At 39.5% G+C, this 14,510-nt stretch overlaps 2 protein-coding genes across 4 annotated transcripts; both read left to right on the top strand.

The window, feature by feature from the left end:
* The first annotated feature begins 35 nt into the window (after positions 1-35).
* exosc6 (exosome component 6) lies at positions 36-2,171 on the top strand. The gene is made up of 2 exons (XM_022749972.1): positions 36-388; positions 971-2,171. The coding sequence occupies exons 1-2, from the start codon at positions 111-113 to the stop codon at positions 1,515-1,517; spliced, it is 825 nt and encodes a 274-aa protein (XP_022605693.1). The 5' UTR covers positions 36-110; the 3' UTR covers positions 1,518-2,171.
* An 880-nt stretch (positions 2,172-3,051) lies between these two features.
* On the top strand, positions 3,052-13,183 carry fam192a (family with sequence similarity 192 member A). Of its 3 annotated transcripts, XM_022749955.1 has the most exons (8): positions 3,052-3,123; positions 4,845-4,976; positions 5,065-5,163; positions 6,876-6,997; positions 10,649-10,788; positions 11,234-11,316; positions 12,026-12,232; positions 12,749-13,183. In XM_022749955.1, exons 2-8 carry the CDS (start codon positions 4,850-4,852, stop codon positions 12,751-12,753), a joined length of 783 nt encoding a protein of 260 aa, XP_022605676.1. In that variant the 5' UTR covers positions 3,052-3,123; positions 4,845-4,849; the 3' UTR covers positions 12,754-13,183. The 3 variants fall into 3 exon arrangements, with proteins under 3 accessions (XP_022605676.1, XP_022605674.1, XP_022605675.1); XM_022749953.1 differs by lacking the exon at positions 12,749-13,183 and having other exon boundaries at positions 12,026-12,742; XM_022749954.1 differs by lacking the exons at positions 3,052-3,123; positions 12,749-13,183 and adding an exon at positions 3,335-3,356 and having other exon boundaries at positions 12,026-12,742.
* The last annotated feature ends 1,327 nt before the right edge of the window (positions 13,184-14,510 follow it).

Genomic DNA, 14,510 nt, shown 5'->3' with positions numbered 1-14,510 from the left:
GCATTTGTGGAATCAGTTCTCCGCTAACTGTGTGTTTCCGGGGGGGACGAATTCCGTGCTGGACCCGATCACACGCTGTTGCTGCCAAGTCCGGTTTGTTGCACTGCAAGATGCCGACTGATACCAAACGTGTACGCGGCCCAGAAGTGTCCCAAAGTCCGTCTCTGTTTGTGGCCAAACCTGCGGCCGTCCTCCCGTCGCACGGCCCCAGAGCGGACGGTCGGCAGCGGGATCAAGTGGACGTCCGGCCCGTTTTTGTTCGCTGCGGGCTGGTGAGCCAGGCTAAAGGGTCCGCGTACATCGAGGCTGGGAACACCAAGTTGATGTGCTGCGTCTATGGCCCCAAAGAAACAGAGCGGAAAGATGAGACCGATATGAAATATGGAAGGTCTGTGGTTATTTATTCACTGTATCTCAGCTCTTGGTCGGTAAAATAGTGAACACACAAATGGAAGGACGTTGATTTGATAAGTAGCCTAGTAAAGCCTAGCCTTACTTGGTTCAGTATGATCAATAAGTATTCAACAGAACCATGAAAGTGAGAGACACATGTCCCAAGATGTGAAAGAGACTTAAACATTTAACATAAAACTAAACAAGACTGATTGAAGACCAAAATCACAACAGTTATCTAAATGTTAACCAAGTGCCATATCCCCGTGATTATTGTGAGTAAGAGGTGTTGTAGTATTAGTATGCCATGAGGAGTGTCGTGGGGTGCTGTACAGGTGCTGAACAGTCACTCCTACTAAGAAAAAATATTTTTTTTTCTTCTTAAAATGGTAATAACCTGTAGCATCTCTACTGTTATTTAATATCATTTTGATTCATGTGAGTCAGTATACTGAACTCAGCTGGGTTCACCCTCAAGCATCCACTACCTCATATCATACATTAGCGGTGTGACTGTGATATGTACTGTTGGAGGAGTTCATGGAGACAACAACAGTGTCTTTCTCTGTGATTCCAGATTGACAACTGACATGCGTTTCGCTCCATTTTCCTGCCCGGAGAGAGGTTCCTGGATTCAGGGGAGCCAGGACAAGGACCTCTCCCTGATGCTACATGAGAGTCTTCAGCCAGCAGTGTGCCTCCACAAATACCCCCGCTCTCAGATTGAGATCAACGTGATGGTTCTCGAGAACAGTGGTTCAGTTCTGGCCCATGCAGTCACGTGTGCTTCTCTTGCTCTTGCAGATGCAGGGATCGAAATGTATGATCTGGTGCTTGGTTGTTCCATCCGCCAGGATGGCTCCTCTTATGTTGTTGATCCTTCCTATGCAGAGCAAAACAACTGCAGCTCAGTCAGCAGCGAGAACCAGGGCGGTCTGACTGTTGCGTTCCTCCCCAGCCTGAACCAGATTTCTGGACTGCAGTCAGATGGAGAAATGACAGAAGAGACTCTGACAGCCGGGGTTCGGACCTGCATCGAGGGATGCTATAAACTATACCCAGTCATCCAACAAGCCCTGGCCAGGGCTGTGAGCAATGCTACTTTTCCTCCCTCAGAGAGCTGAGAGACTCATTAATTAATAACTGCTCAGTTCATAATTTTTCTCATTTACAATTTTCAGCCCTTACTTTGACAACATAACATATATTTCTATGTTTGTTATTATGTTTTTGAAATGATAAGAGTGATTTAACTGTGTTTTCTTATTAAATAACTTAACAATGTGCTTATCTGGTATCATTTGTATTTGAGCCTTGAAGCTTCTAATTTGCTTGACACTGGAAAGTAAAATACAGGGAAGAGCACATGTTTTAGATTAGATTAATGACATCGCTCAACTGGGATAGTTCCTGAATGTATTGTTGTGATCTAAAATACTATGTGCAAAAAAACAAAATAACCACAGTCTATTGCAAATGGACACACCTCAGAATCATCCCAGATGAAAATGGCCAACAAAAGGTCTCCAACAGAGCGAGGCTGTTGCTCTGTCATTAGCTTTGCTGGAGGTTAAGGTTCAAAAAGGAGTTTAAACCTGGGTTATCTGGAACAAAATTACATGGCCTCTGAAACCAAGCTGCTGTGTCCAGAAGCTTTAAATTGTACCTGCGGTTTAGCCAGAACTCAGTCGCTGTGTCCCAATAACCTTAATGCCACCAGAGGTCACCCTATCTTAGTGTTTTGTTAAATCTGGTTTAGCAGAGGTTTAAGTGGGATAAAGTGTGAAATGAATCCAGAGCAGACAAAATATTCTAGCACAGTTTTAAGCAGAAGGTGCTTTGTATATCACTTCTAAAACCTAAGACTTTAATATAGCAGCTTGTTTCTGAAGCTTATCTTTTAAGTTGTGTCCATAAAAACAGCTGAGCAGAATTAAGGAAGTTAAGAGGTGAGCAAGAAATAATATGCCACAAAGAAACAATCTCCCTGCGTAATGCTTTGAAATAAAATGATTACTAAAATACACAATGGCAAGAAAAAGTATGTGAACTGTTTATTTACCTGATTTCCTGCATATTGAGTTATAAAATTTGATCTAATCATCATCTAAGTCAGTATAAAACAAACACATTGAGCTTAAGCTAATATTACATGAACAGTTATAATATTTCATATATTTATTGAGCACACTCACTTAACATTCACAGTGTAAATGAACCCATGCAGAAAACCAGGTAATTCCTAAGGGTTCACATACTTTTTCTTGACAATTGTACATTGTTGTTTTCTCTTGTCATCACATGATGGCACTGTTGTCTTGTTTGTATATTGCACTTTCAGCAATGATGTTTACTTAAAAAAAAAGAGTGAGTCGCTGCAGAAAAGCAGGTCAATAAATGCTGACTCTTTGTAAATCTACCGATAAGATCCACTGTGGTCTGAGTTACCCTGTAGTTTAGAAAAAAACACTTTACATATTATAATATTTTTATCCGCTTAGCAAAATTTCACATTCACAAAAGTACATTTGTAAATTAAAACTGTAAAAAATAAATAAATAAAAGTACACTGATATTTGTCTATCAGTGTTTGTTACTGCACTGTTTTGCGACGACAGAGAAAGGAACCCAAAGCGAGTCGGAACTATAGTCGGACGTCGAGTATTGTGATGGGACATTTTTTAGAGTGACACAAAACGTCATTGATTTGTAGCAGTATCATATCGACTGGTAAGTTAAATGGCTACAGAAATTCAGCATGATATGAAGCAGTCACTAGCCGAAAATCTAGTCTGTGCGGTTATGCATCTGAAAATAGTGACTTTACAACATGACACGATGTTCTCTTAGCTACAGCGTTGATAACAGTTTGCTTGAATGCTAAAGAAGCTAACGTTAGCCGGGGGTTGCAACACAAGGCATCTGCGTGTCCGCAGATTTACAGCTCGACCATCTGAACGACAGTAACAGACAGCCAATGACTCTGACTGCTGTGTACTAGATTGATAGCTGTGTTGGTTATGTGTTGGTTATTTGTTGTGTCCTTGGCTAAATGTGCTGTGTGGTTTGAAAAGGTTAACCTTTTTAGTGGCTAACGTTGTTATCGCTGCCCATGGGTAACAGTGGGTGAGTGAATGAGCTGGGCCGACACAAATTAAAAGGTTTGATCCAATATGAGACCGTTTATTTAACTGAGTCGGCACATCGTTGCAAATCAATCGTGCTATCCTTGTGGTTTTCCTTCGTTGAAGAAAAAGTTCGTTAAATTGCTATAATCTCCAAAATGATCTCCAATTACTTGTGACGATTAAGGATGACCACAAGGGAGAGCCAAAAACCGCAGTTTGAGTTTAGTCCTCATCTTTTGAAATAACTTAATTAAACCATCAACTAAAGAAAATGTCTCCCACATGCAGTTGTTGTCTTTTTTTGGTGATCTCACTGCAGCAGTGTGTCACCACCAAAGTGATAAAACATGAACAACATTATCGTACTGTGTGCATCTGGTGTTACATAAACATTTACTATGGCTTAAATATCACTGCGGGCATTTTTCACCAATATCCTTTCAGGTGTATCTCGCCTCTGTTTTCGCATATTCTTAACATGACACCACAAGTTCGTACATTTAGTATAGCCTACATATTTGACCCAATTTGTGACTGATCATCTCAGGGATGTGACTTGTTGAGTGTTAACTTTGGTTCAAGTTTTGCAGTTGATTTCTCCTGTGACGCTGGGCATGAGTGAGCGACATTAATTCATTTCAAAAGTAGTGATATGATGAATCATGGCTGCTGGATTAATTGTGGATCTGTTTTGCAATACCATGAAAAAAGCTCTAACTGTGCAGCATTAAACTGAAATTGGTCATATTGTAGAGTGATTGGCATTATAGACATTCATGAATATGTCAGGAAATGTCTGTAGTTTTGTTGTTGTTATTTTAATGGAAATATGTATATCTAGTCTGACAATACAGCGTCAATGTCAATATATTTTTTAGCTGCACTGTTATTTATTTTCTGCTGCTCTAATGGTGCTATTATGATTTGTTCATTGAAACATCACATATAAACAGATTCATTCATTACTGGGGCCATGGTTACATAAAGAGAATTTAATGTTGCATTTGTTAAACAAAGTAATGGCTTTGTGCAATAGTCAATAGCAGTGGTTGTACATGGTTTTACTCAGGGGACACAAGCTGAGTTTTAATTGATTAGGGTTGTTACTCCTTGGCTGAACTACATAGATAAAGAATAAGTCAATTGAATCCACAAATTTTCTGCTTGGGTTCCTAGAGGAAAACCACTGACAACCACTGCTATAGACCTTTTCACCTTTTAGTCTATAATGGTCCAGCAGAAATAGACTTTGTCCAGCCTTGAATTAAATATCATATTTTTAGAATAATACTCAGAAGTAAGGTGTTTCTGTGTGTTTCACAGTTGCAATGGCAGGGGGAGGGGCAGCGGGTGTCGACCTCAGCAGGAAATTTGTGTCGGAGTCAGAGCTTGATGAGAGGAGAAAGAAAAGACAGGAGGAATGGGAGAAAGTCAGGAAACCTGATGACCCAGAGGGTAAGAATACATACATTTACACACGACCCAAAATGCACCACACCTCTAAAGTACTTATAGCTCACATATTTGTTTGTGTACTCCTCAGAGGCCCCAGAGGAGGAGTATGACCCACGTTCCCTCTTTGAGCGACTGCAGGAGCAGAAAGACAAGAAGCAGGAGGAATATGAAGAGCAATTCAAATTCAGTGGGTCCTTGTCCACCTGTTTCTCTGCTGTCATTAGGACTTTTACCTCTGTCATCTAGGTTTGAGTGAAAACCTTTACTCTACTACTCTACCAAGACAAAGACCCAGCGCGTATGTGTTATGATGGCATGAGAAGGATTTGTTATCAATACTCAATTTCTAAATTCTAGTTTTCACAATCTTAACATGTACTTACTGCTCTTTGCAGATAAGGATGGGTTACAAGAAAAAGGAGCTTTCTGTGAAAATAACCCTGATTATTTTGTCAGGGTTATTTCAGATTAAACTTGAGACTTAAAGTTTATTACAGAAAAATTGCATTACAAATGGCTGGCATAAAATCTGAAAGATGATGTGATTTAGTCATGTTCACTAAAGCCGCCCTCCTTTGGAGGCGGCTGAGACCTCTGCTGGCCGAGCCGACTGACTTCCTGTTGCTCCATGTGCATGTGAATGGGATAAAGTAATTCAATCATACAGTGCTTCTAGACTTTCCAAATGCTGAATGGATCAAATTCCAATAATAAGTATGAGTAATTTCAGGGGGGTTTGTGACACTGATTACAGTCGCTCCTTTTCTAATGATTGTGTAGAAAAGCATCTCATGAAAAACACAGAAGTTGCGATACCCGGTGTGGGCGCTGCACCAAAATCGCTCCACCGCCCAGCTCTGTTCCTGGGGCCTTTCATTTAACAGGCAGTAAGAAGGACGGGTCTAATGAAAGAGGTCACTGGTGGAAAGTAACAAAGTACATTTATTGAAGTTCTATATCTAAGTATAGGTATGAGGTACTTCAGTATTGGTTCCAAGTTATGGTACTTTATACTCCACTAGATTTCAGAGGGAAATAATGCACTTAAACTACATTAATTTGACAGTTGTAGTTACTAGTTACTCTTGTAGAGTAAGGTTTTACATAAAAGTCATATTATAATCTTATAGAATACAACACAATTGTTAAAGATTAAACTGGTGGTCCTCAACCCTTTAGGCTTGTGGGATCATACAAATAAGTGTAGTTTGGGTAACCCAGTGAACCAATAAAGTGAGAAAAAGACAAAAATAGGCACAAAGTATAAATAAAATACCACATAAACACATCGTAAACTGGGTAGTATGTTTTCTTTGTATAAAAGTAGAAGCGGCCACCGTGACATTACGGTCACTTGTGTATGGATTCAAATGTGTTCAGCATGAAGATATTCTGCAACAGTGTGGCTTTATTCCGCTTCTCTTGGGTGGCTGTTATTTCTGTAGACATACTCTTTGTAACTGGTTCAGCTTTGCTACTTTAATGACTTTGCCATGGCTTCATCACAAAAATAGTCATGGACAACAGTTTAAAGTTTTCTTATCAGTACTGCTCAAAAGTTACTCTTAATTTTTTTTCTGCGTTTCACTGGTAGTTGGCAAATTTGAAGCTATGCAAAGACATATCCTGTCATTGCTTTATGTACACTATTTAACATATTGTAATAGAGAGATTAATTGGGGCAGAACATAGACTCATGAAGTTCAAGCATTAAAAATATTTTTTGATGGTGTCAGTATTCAAGAGCAAGAGTACATGTCATAACATCTGCCAAATGTTCTGCTTGATTTCAGGGTTTTTACACGATGGTCACTTGTGTGTGGATTTAAAGCAGTCTATTACAGTTTGTTTTCTGAAAAATGCAATGTGTTGAGAGCATGTTTGTTTCCATGGTGACAGGGAACATGGTGAGGGGATTGGACGAGGATGAGTCCAGCTTCCTGGACGAGGTCTCCCGGCAACAGAGCCTGGTGGAGAAGCAACGCAGGGACGAGGAGAAGCAGGAACTGCTGGAATACAGAATATCCTTTATGAAGTGTTTGTTTATATGAAAAAAACATTTTAATTAGCTGGTATCACTCTGTGGTTATTTGACTAAATACGTTAATCTGTTATCTCACATTTAGTGAGTTACAACATGTTCAAAATAAGCAGTGGGATGTAGATGGAGTCACAGCAGTTGTAATAATCTTGATTACTTAGTTGTGTATAAAATGACAGTTGGAGGAGAGTGGTCATGGACTTCATCATGCAAACCTCAAGAAATTTGGGATTAAAAACAAACAAACAAAGCCTTACAGCTTTAATATATGTAAGGCCATTCCATGCTCAGTACAGTGTCCACACACAACATTTCAAATGAAAACAGTTTATTAGTTTTTTTTTTCATGTAAATGCTAAACTGAAATTTGCAACAAAAAAAAAATACCCCTGTTTGAGCAGAGTCAATGGACTTCACTGCCTCCAAAACAGGGGAGTCAAAGAGCTACTTTCAAAAGAAGATGCATTTCTTGGAGTACATCCCTTAAGAATTTAATACAAACCTAATCCACACGTCTTAAATCTAATGCTAAAATTACCTTCTAAAGGCAAAATGTGTCATTCGTAATATTACTTCAAACCAGTCTTTGTCAGGTGCAAAACTCACCCTCCAGCCTGCACGCTGTCCACTGAAACACGACTCTATTGCTTGTGTCAGTCACAGGCTACAGTATGTGTTAGAGTGGGCGGTATCAGCTGTGCCAGAGAGCTCTTAGTGTTGATGCAGTTACTACTTGCTTCTGATAGGGGTTAATAGAAGTAATAGATTATCACTGCACTTGTAATATGTCACTTGCCCTCATACAGTGAGTAGATGTTTATAGAAGACCTGGGGGAGTCTTTGAACAGCGTTACACAGAGAGCGATGAAGCTTCATATAACCTGGTGTCATGTAGGTTTGGGCCTTTCTCATATGACCAGGTTAAGACTTCATATAATGGGGAAGGGAAGACAGGATGCACTCAACTACTGTTGGGACCCGTCTGTGCATTATTGCAAGGCATCCAAGACCATTCTTTAAAATGTTGAATGGTTATTAAGGGAAAGCAGATGTTGCAGCTAGGACTGCAAATGTCCTTGTTTGTATTTGTCTGTGTCTTATTCCCTCCCCCCACATATGGAGCTGAGCAGAGCAGAGGAGAGGCAGCTTGACAACTTGTTACGTTAAGTGCAATAAAAAGCTTTCCAACAAGTGTTATTAATCCCTCTAAGACATCGACCTCAAACGCCTGAAAGTCAGACAGAAAATCAGCGTTTTTTTAAATGCAGTGGTGACGATGATTTTGTTGAAATATAAGAGACAAAAAAAATCTTAACATTTGTGAAATTACTGTTTAATCAGCAAATCTTTAGTATTTACATACTGAATAACTAAAATAATTAATTAGGGACTTTTGTCAGTCAGATAATTGTTGAGTCAACAGGAGCTGGATATTGATTCTATCACAGTGCGGATGTTTGTAAGTGTAGTGGTAGGAAAAGCTACATGACAAGAGCCAGATCTCCTGCACACTGCCCCGAAAGTAACTGTCACTTGTGATGAGTATGATTGTGAGCAATAATTCTCTCTGATCTCAAGAGTTTCTCACTAAGTCTTTCGATATCTGCCTAAGTTAAGCAGTGAAGCTGTTCTCAGGTAATTCTGTGCACTTCATGCTGTTTTCAGCAGTTGAAGGACATGCATGCTGCTAACATGGGAGTCTCTTGGTTTGTGTATGATAAGCAGCTTTATGTGTGTTGGCAGAATCAGGCATGTCTCCACCACAGTCAAGCCTCTGCTGGGACTGTGTCATGCATACATTATACACACATACACTTTCTAAATTATAATCTATGCTCCTGTATGAGAGCAGCATGACGCTCTACGCAAATTGCTCTGTCCACAAACAGTAATTGTATCTCTGTGTTATACAGTTATTCCATGCCATGTCTTTGTGATATAGGGATTTTTTTTGTTGTTTGCAGTTAATTACCAGATTGAAATTCAATTTTGTTTGACTTTATTCATTCATATCCCCTGATCTTTTTGTTGAGGAGGGGGGGTGTATTTTGTGATGTTTTGCTCTTAAGAAATCAGTTGCAAGTGACTTATCTGTCCTGCTGACATCTGTAATAAGGGTTGCTAGAAACAGGTAACTGAACAGTTTTTCGTTCTATTTCGTTTTTTTGTACGTCGACTGAAAACAGCCTTTACAGCTGTGTCAGTCTCATCTACACGTTTGTATTGCTTTTTGTCATGACTGTAGGCAGGTCCTGAGTATGTTCCAACTGATACTGGATTTTTGAGGTTGATATTGACAAAGATATTTGGGAGTTTAAAAGGATCCATTTGTGATAGGTCAGTCATTAAGACCCAGACTGTGCTCTGGTTGCTGTCTGCATCAAAGCACTTTTACTGTGGTCTGCACCATACAGAAAAATAGACATGTTTACCAGCACAGATAACTGTATGCCAGTTTCAATCAGCCCCCTCCACTCTAAGATACCGGGTAAAACTAGAGACCATCCTGCGATGGGATCACATGCATGGATACAGTCTGACCTGTGAGTGCTGAGGACTCATGTAGTAATATAGTAATAACTACTGAGTAGTCACGTAACAGAACGTCAGTATGTTGACAGGCGCCGCAGCTGGTGTGATCCCATCACAAGATGGTTTCTTGTTACATTAATACAGTTCTTAGTTCAAGTGAAAGACACATTGTATCAGTCTGTTCAGATTTCTGTCGTTTCCATTTTTGTTTAAAGGCGGGTTACAGTTGTCAGCTGCCTCTCGGCTCCTACTTGGAAATTGCCCTCATGAAAATAAAATGTCACCAGTTCATGTGTTCCGGACAAATCACCTGATTTATAAACAGACCATTTACAGTCCATTAAAGTACTGGTCCGTGCATCAAAGTGTAGATACTACACGCTATGAAAGTCTTGACCGTCCATGGAGCACATTTCACTATTTGTCCAGTATTTTTGCTCGATGGTTGTTGCTCTCTGGGTTTTTCATCTGTCACTCTCTTTTTGTCTTTGCAGAAAGACAGGTTTCTGACAGACAGGTTTGTCTGCAGATGAAGAGAATGGGTTGTCGTGGAAACTGTATCATAGGCTGGTAACTACGGTGACGAGTAAAAGCAGTCATTTGCTGCTGTGAACACAAAGTCCATGCAGACACACAGGTGTAGACCTTAGTTAATGCATGAAAACATCAGGACTGCTCATCTGTACCTCACATACACCTAAATCCTAGTTTGTGTCAGCTGGTCCTCCTGTCCCTTTTGTTCTCCACCTGGTGTCTCCGTGTCCATGTTCGTCTGTCTCTGCTTCTTGACCCTATTTCATGTCTCCTGAGCTCTGTTCGTCTCCTGTTCTTGTTTTAGCCTCTTTATCTGTGTCACTCTCTTGTCCCTCATTCCCTCACTCTGCCTCAGACTGCTTTTCTTAGCCTCTCAGAACTGTGTCACTTTTTCCGGCGCGCTGATGAAGAGATGAAATGGCTCCCCCTGAAGGGAGGACAGAATGTAACTTGCTGAATTGACTGCAGCTGTATGGGTTGTATGTTTCTTCCTGCCCCTGAGCCCCTCTCTGTCCCCTCTCCATGGCTCCATTATGGTTTATTCATCTTAACTCTGTACTATCACAGCGCTCTAGTGAAGCAAGCATCTGCCGAAAGCCGCAAAGAGCCTGAGAAGAAGACAGCACCAAAACTTTCAGGGTCAGAGCAGAGGACCAGCCACCTGTCTCAGGCCCATTTATTGGCTGGAGCTGTCAAGAGACGCAGGTAAGCACACAGATAATTAAAACCTACTTCTTCTTTTTTTTTTTTTTTTGCTACTTTACTTACATCCAACAGATGTGGATTAACATCAGAATTCATTTGGAGTCATGTTTATGTCCACCTGATGAAATGTTAATCCAATTATCATTCAGTTTTTGGGTCTGTTTTTGTCTCCACCAGCTACTGAGGGAAATTAGCTGCTAAATGCACCATGATTTTCTCCAGTTAGTCGCTAACCTCAACTTTGTTGGCCTCAAAACAAAAACACAAAAAGATTCCATAGAGCTGAGGGGACTTGCAGAGTTGGGTGATTATTTTCTGTTGATTTGTCACTTTGCGTAACCTCTGTGACATTAGACATAGTCTTTTTTTTTACCTATTGTCAATATGTGATATTGATTAAAACAGCTTTAAATCTTCTTCATAATCTCTTTGGTCCCTCATCCAGTTCCTCCCAGTCATCAGACACCAGTAAGAAACAGAAGGTGGAAATCACAACGGCAACGACAGGAAATGGAGACAGACACACAGGTGGGCTGCAGCCTGAGGATTAAATAAGGAATGTCTGTGTGAAGCAGACAGAAACTGAGTTGTACACCTCGCTGATGCAGAACTGCCTGTATAACTGGAAAAGAGAACTGACCCTCTTTCATGTAGATTAAGTGGAATAGTTTTAAGTTTATTTTAAGTCAGTGAGATTGCTTAGTAACAGCTGATTTTCTAAATTTCACCCAAGATGGTTTTTGGGAAACCTGGTAATACAGTCCACTTTGTCCTATTTATAGTGTAGACACGTCTCTGTGCTTATAACCTGCATGCAAATATTTTTACAAAGATTTTTAAATTTCATCAGAGGTTCTTCATACATCTTATGCAAACAAAAAAGTTTTTTATATGGATTTCACTGAAATTTAACAGTAAAAAATTGATATTTATTTTATTTTTTTCTGTCCTTGGTCAGAGCAGTGTTAAAAGCTGCATTACTGTGATTGTTTGTTTGTCTACTTGGGATTACAAGAACAATCTGAAAACACTGACATTACCATATAAAGTTGGTATACCACTTAGGCATGTAATTACTTATTTACACATCCTACAGACACAGCGAAACATCAGCATTTACTTTCTCTCCGCCAACTTAAAAGTTTTCTTTTCTCCAAATTTTTACCCCTGACCTTTTTCAAAAAGAGCCTGTGTGCATGTCCAATCCCTGAATCTGACAGTGTGTTGTGCTGTTTAGAACAGGAGGGAGGAGCAGGAGGAGGAGCAGGGGGAGCTGAAGATAAACAAACACTCCCTGGCCTGACGGCGAAGACACCTTCGGCTCCCCTGAGCTCCGGTCAAGGCGTGTTACACCTGCCGTCAGCAGCCGTGTGCGTCGGTGTTTTACCAGGACTGTGGGTTTATTCTGGCAGCAGCGACTCTGACAGCAGCTCGGACAGCGAAGGTAGCGTGGACGCAATTATGTTGCCGTACCCCCGGCACAGCAGGGCTTACAGATAGGCACACAACAGCATCCTCGCACACACAACCTCTGAAGCATGTTTGCCTGCCTTTTAGAATGGTCTGCAAACAGTCAGAAAAGGTAACCTCACACACACAGACAGATTAAAGGTCATACATACACACTGTTACAGAGGTACACACAAAGCAGAGCCTACAGAAGTGTAACTGCAGGCTACACAAGTTTATATCACATTAGAGTCAAACACTGGCAACACACACACCAAGCAAATATTTTCAGTATTCCTGTTGTTTTCACAGCTGTGAGTTGAACTGTTGCTCTTTGTCGCCAGACAAAGTTCAGCCCAGTAGTATAATCTTAACAAACAGTAATATTTAAACCAATTTAAACTCTATTCTGAACTAAATCTGTGTATCTATTTGTGTTTTTTTTTTTTGCTATTGTGGCACTCAAACATGACACCTCCACCCTTCCTTCCCTTAATCACATCTCACGCAGTTTAAGCCGAGCGTCCAATCCCGCACTGCCTACCCTGATGACATCCTGCCCCCCCCACACCCCCCTCCCAACTCAAGCCACAGCGACTGCAAGCTGTGCTATTGGCTGAGGGAACAGTGATTGACAGCTGTGGAGCAAGGAAGAGACTGCTTTAGACTGTGTCACATGACTCACACCTTTTTAGCTATCAGCAGCAGAGGAGAGAGAGCCGGGGCAGGACAAGGTTCCTTCTCTCTTTGGGTCAAATGCGAAGTTTGAATGGTTTGACTAATCATATTTTATTTGTGTGATGTAATGTGTTTTCTTGTCAGAAGTTTGTTTCCAAGTGACATCATGCTGGAAAGATGCTGGACTATTTGCTGCTGTCTCAGGCGCTGGAGCTTTGTTTTGTTTGTCAAAGTCTGAGCAAAGGAAAATAAAGAGCTTTCCCTTGTACTGTGTGTTTACTGTGTGGATTTGTGTGAGTGTGTGTGTGTGTGTGTGTGAGAGAGAGAGAGAGGCAGGGAGAGATCTATTATATTTGCGGTGTACTGAGATTTTTTTTTTTTCCAGTTATAAATTGGAAATGGTATTCACCTTTTTCCTACCCATGATCCTTCCATGAATAATGGGTGCAACTTCAAGTAAGTAAGGTATGAACTCCACACAGAAAGGACCTAAAAACATCATAGCACAGTAAGGTATAAAAGTCATAGTATAGTGAAGCATAAAAACATCATAGTATAGGAAGGCATTAAAAAATCATACTATAGCAAGGCATAAAAGTCAGTGTAGTAAGGCAAAAAGTAAAGTAAGGCACAACAAAAGTCATAGTTTAGTAAGTTATAAAAGAATTAATAGTACAGTCGTAAAAATGTCATAGTATAGTAAATAAAAAAAATCAGTATAAGACATAACATCATAGTATAGTATAGCATAAAAAAGTCATAGTATAGTAAGGAATAAATTGTCATAGTATAGTATGGCATAAAAAATCATAGTATGGTAAGGCATAAAAAATCAGTATAGTAAGGAATAAATAATCATAGTATGACATAAAAAGTCATAGTATAGCAAGGCATAAAAAGTCATAATATAGTAAGGCATGAAAAAGTCATAGTATAGCAAGGCATAAAAAGTAATAGTAAGGCAAAATAACATGACATAAGAAGTCATAGTATAGTAAGGCACAAAAACATCATGGCATATAAACGTTGCAGTATAGTAAGGAATAAATAGTCATAGTATAGCAAGGCATAAAAAGTCATACTATATTAAGGCCTAAAAACACCATAGTATAATAAAGCATAAAAAAGTAATAGTATAGTAAGGCATAAAAAAGTCATAGTAAAGTAAGGCATAAAAAGTCATACTATAATAAGGCATAAAAACATAGTATAGTAAGGTAAAAATATTCATAGTAAAGTAAGGCATAAAAAGTCATAAACTTAGTATAGTAAGGCATAAAAAGTCATAAAAAAGTCACAGTATAGTAAGGCATAAAAAGTCAAAAAAACGTCATAGTATAGTAAGGCATAAAAAGTCATAAAAACGACTTAGTATAGTAACGCATAAAAAGTCATAAAAACGACATAGTATAGTAAGGCATAAAAAGTCACAGTATAGTAAGGCATAAAAAGTCATAGTATAGTAAGGCATAAAAAGTCATAAAAACGACTTAGTATAGTAAGGTATAAAAAGTCATATTATAGTAAGGCATAAAAAGTCATAAAAACGTCATAGTATAGTAAGGCATAAAAAGTCATAAAAACGACTTAGTATA

Source organism: Seriola dumerili, unplaced genomic scaffold (assembly GCF_002260705.1).
Source record: "Seriola dumerili isolate Sdu_G_001 unplaced genomic scaffold, Sdu_1.0 BDQW01000147.1, whole genome shotgun sequence".
Taxonomy (NCBI): domain Eukaryota; kingdom Metazoa; phylum Chordata; class Actinopteri; order Carangiformes; family Carangidae; genus Seriola; species Seriola dumerili.
Note: the sequence above shows the minus strand (reverse complement) of the source record. Positions and strands in the feature narration are given on the sequence as shown.

Bases quoted from the DNA above. Each gene is read 5' to 3' on its own strand.
- exosc6 (XM_022749972.1), top strand. From the start codon at position 111: ATGCCGACTGATACCAAACGTGTACGCGGCCCAGAAGTGTCCCAAAGT. The intron at 389-970 runs GTCTGTGGTTAT...CTGTGATTCCAG, and splicing joins ACCGATATGAAATATGGAAG to ATTGACAACTGACATGCGTT.
- fam192a (XM_022749953.1), top strand. From the start codon at position 4,850: ATGGCAGGGGGAGGGGCAGCGGGTGTCGACCTCAGCAGGAAATTTGTG. The intron at 6,998-10,648 runs ATATCCTTTATG...CTGTACTATCAC, and splicing joins AGGAACTGCTGGAATACAGA to AGCGCTCTAGTGAAGCAAGC. The intron at 11,317-12,025 runs GTGGGCTGCAGC...TGTGCTGTTTAG, and splicing joins AAATGGAGACAGACACACAG to AACAGGAGGGAGGAGCAGGA.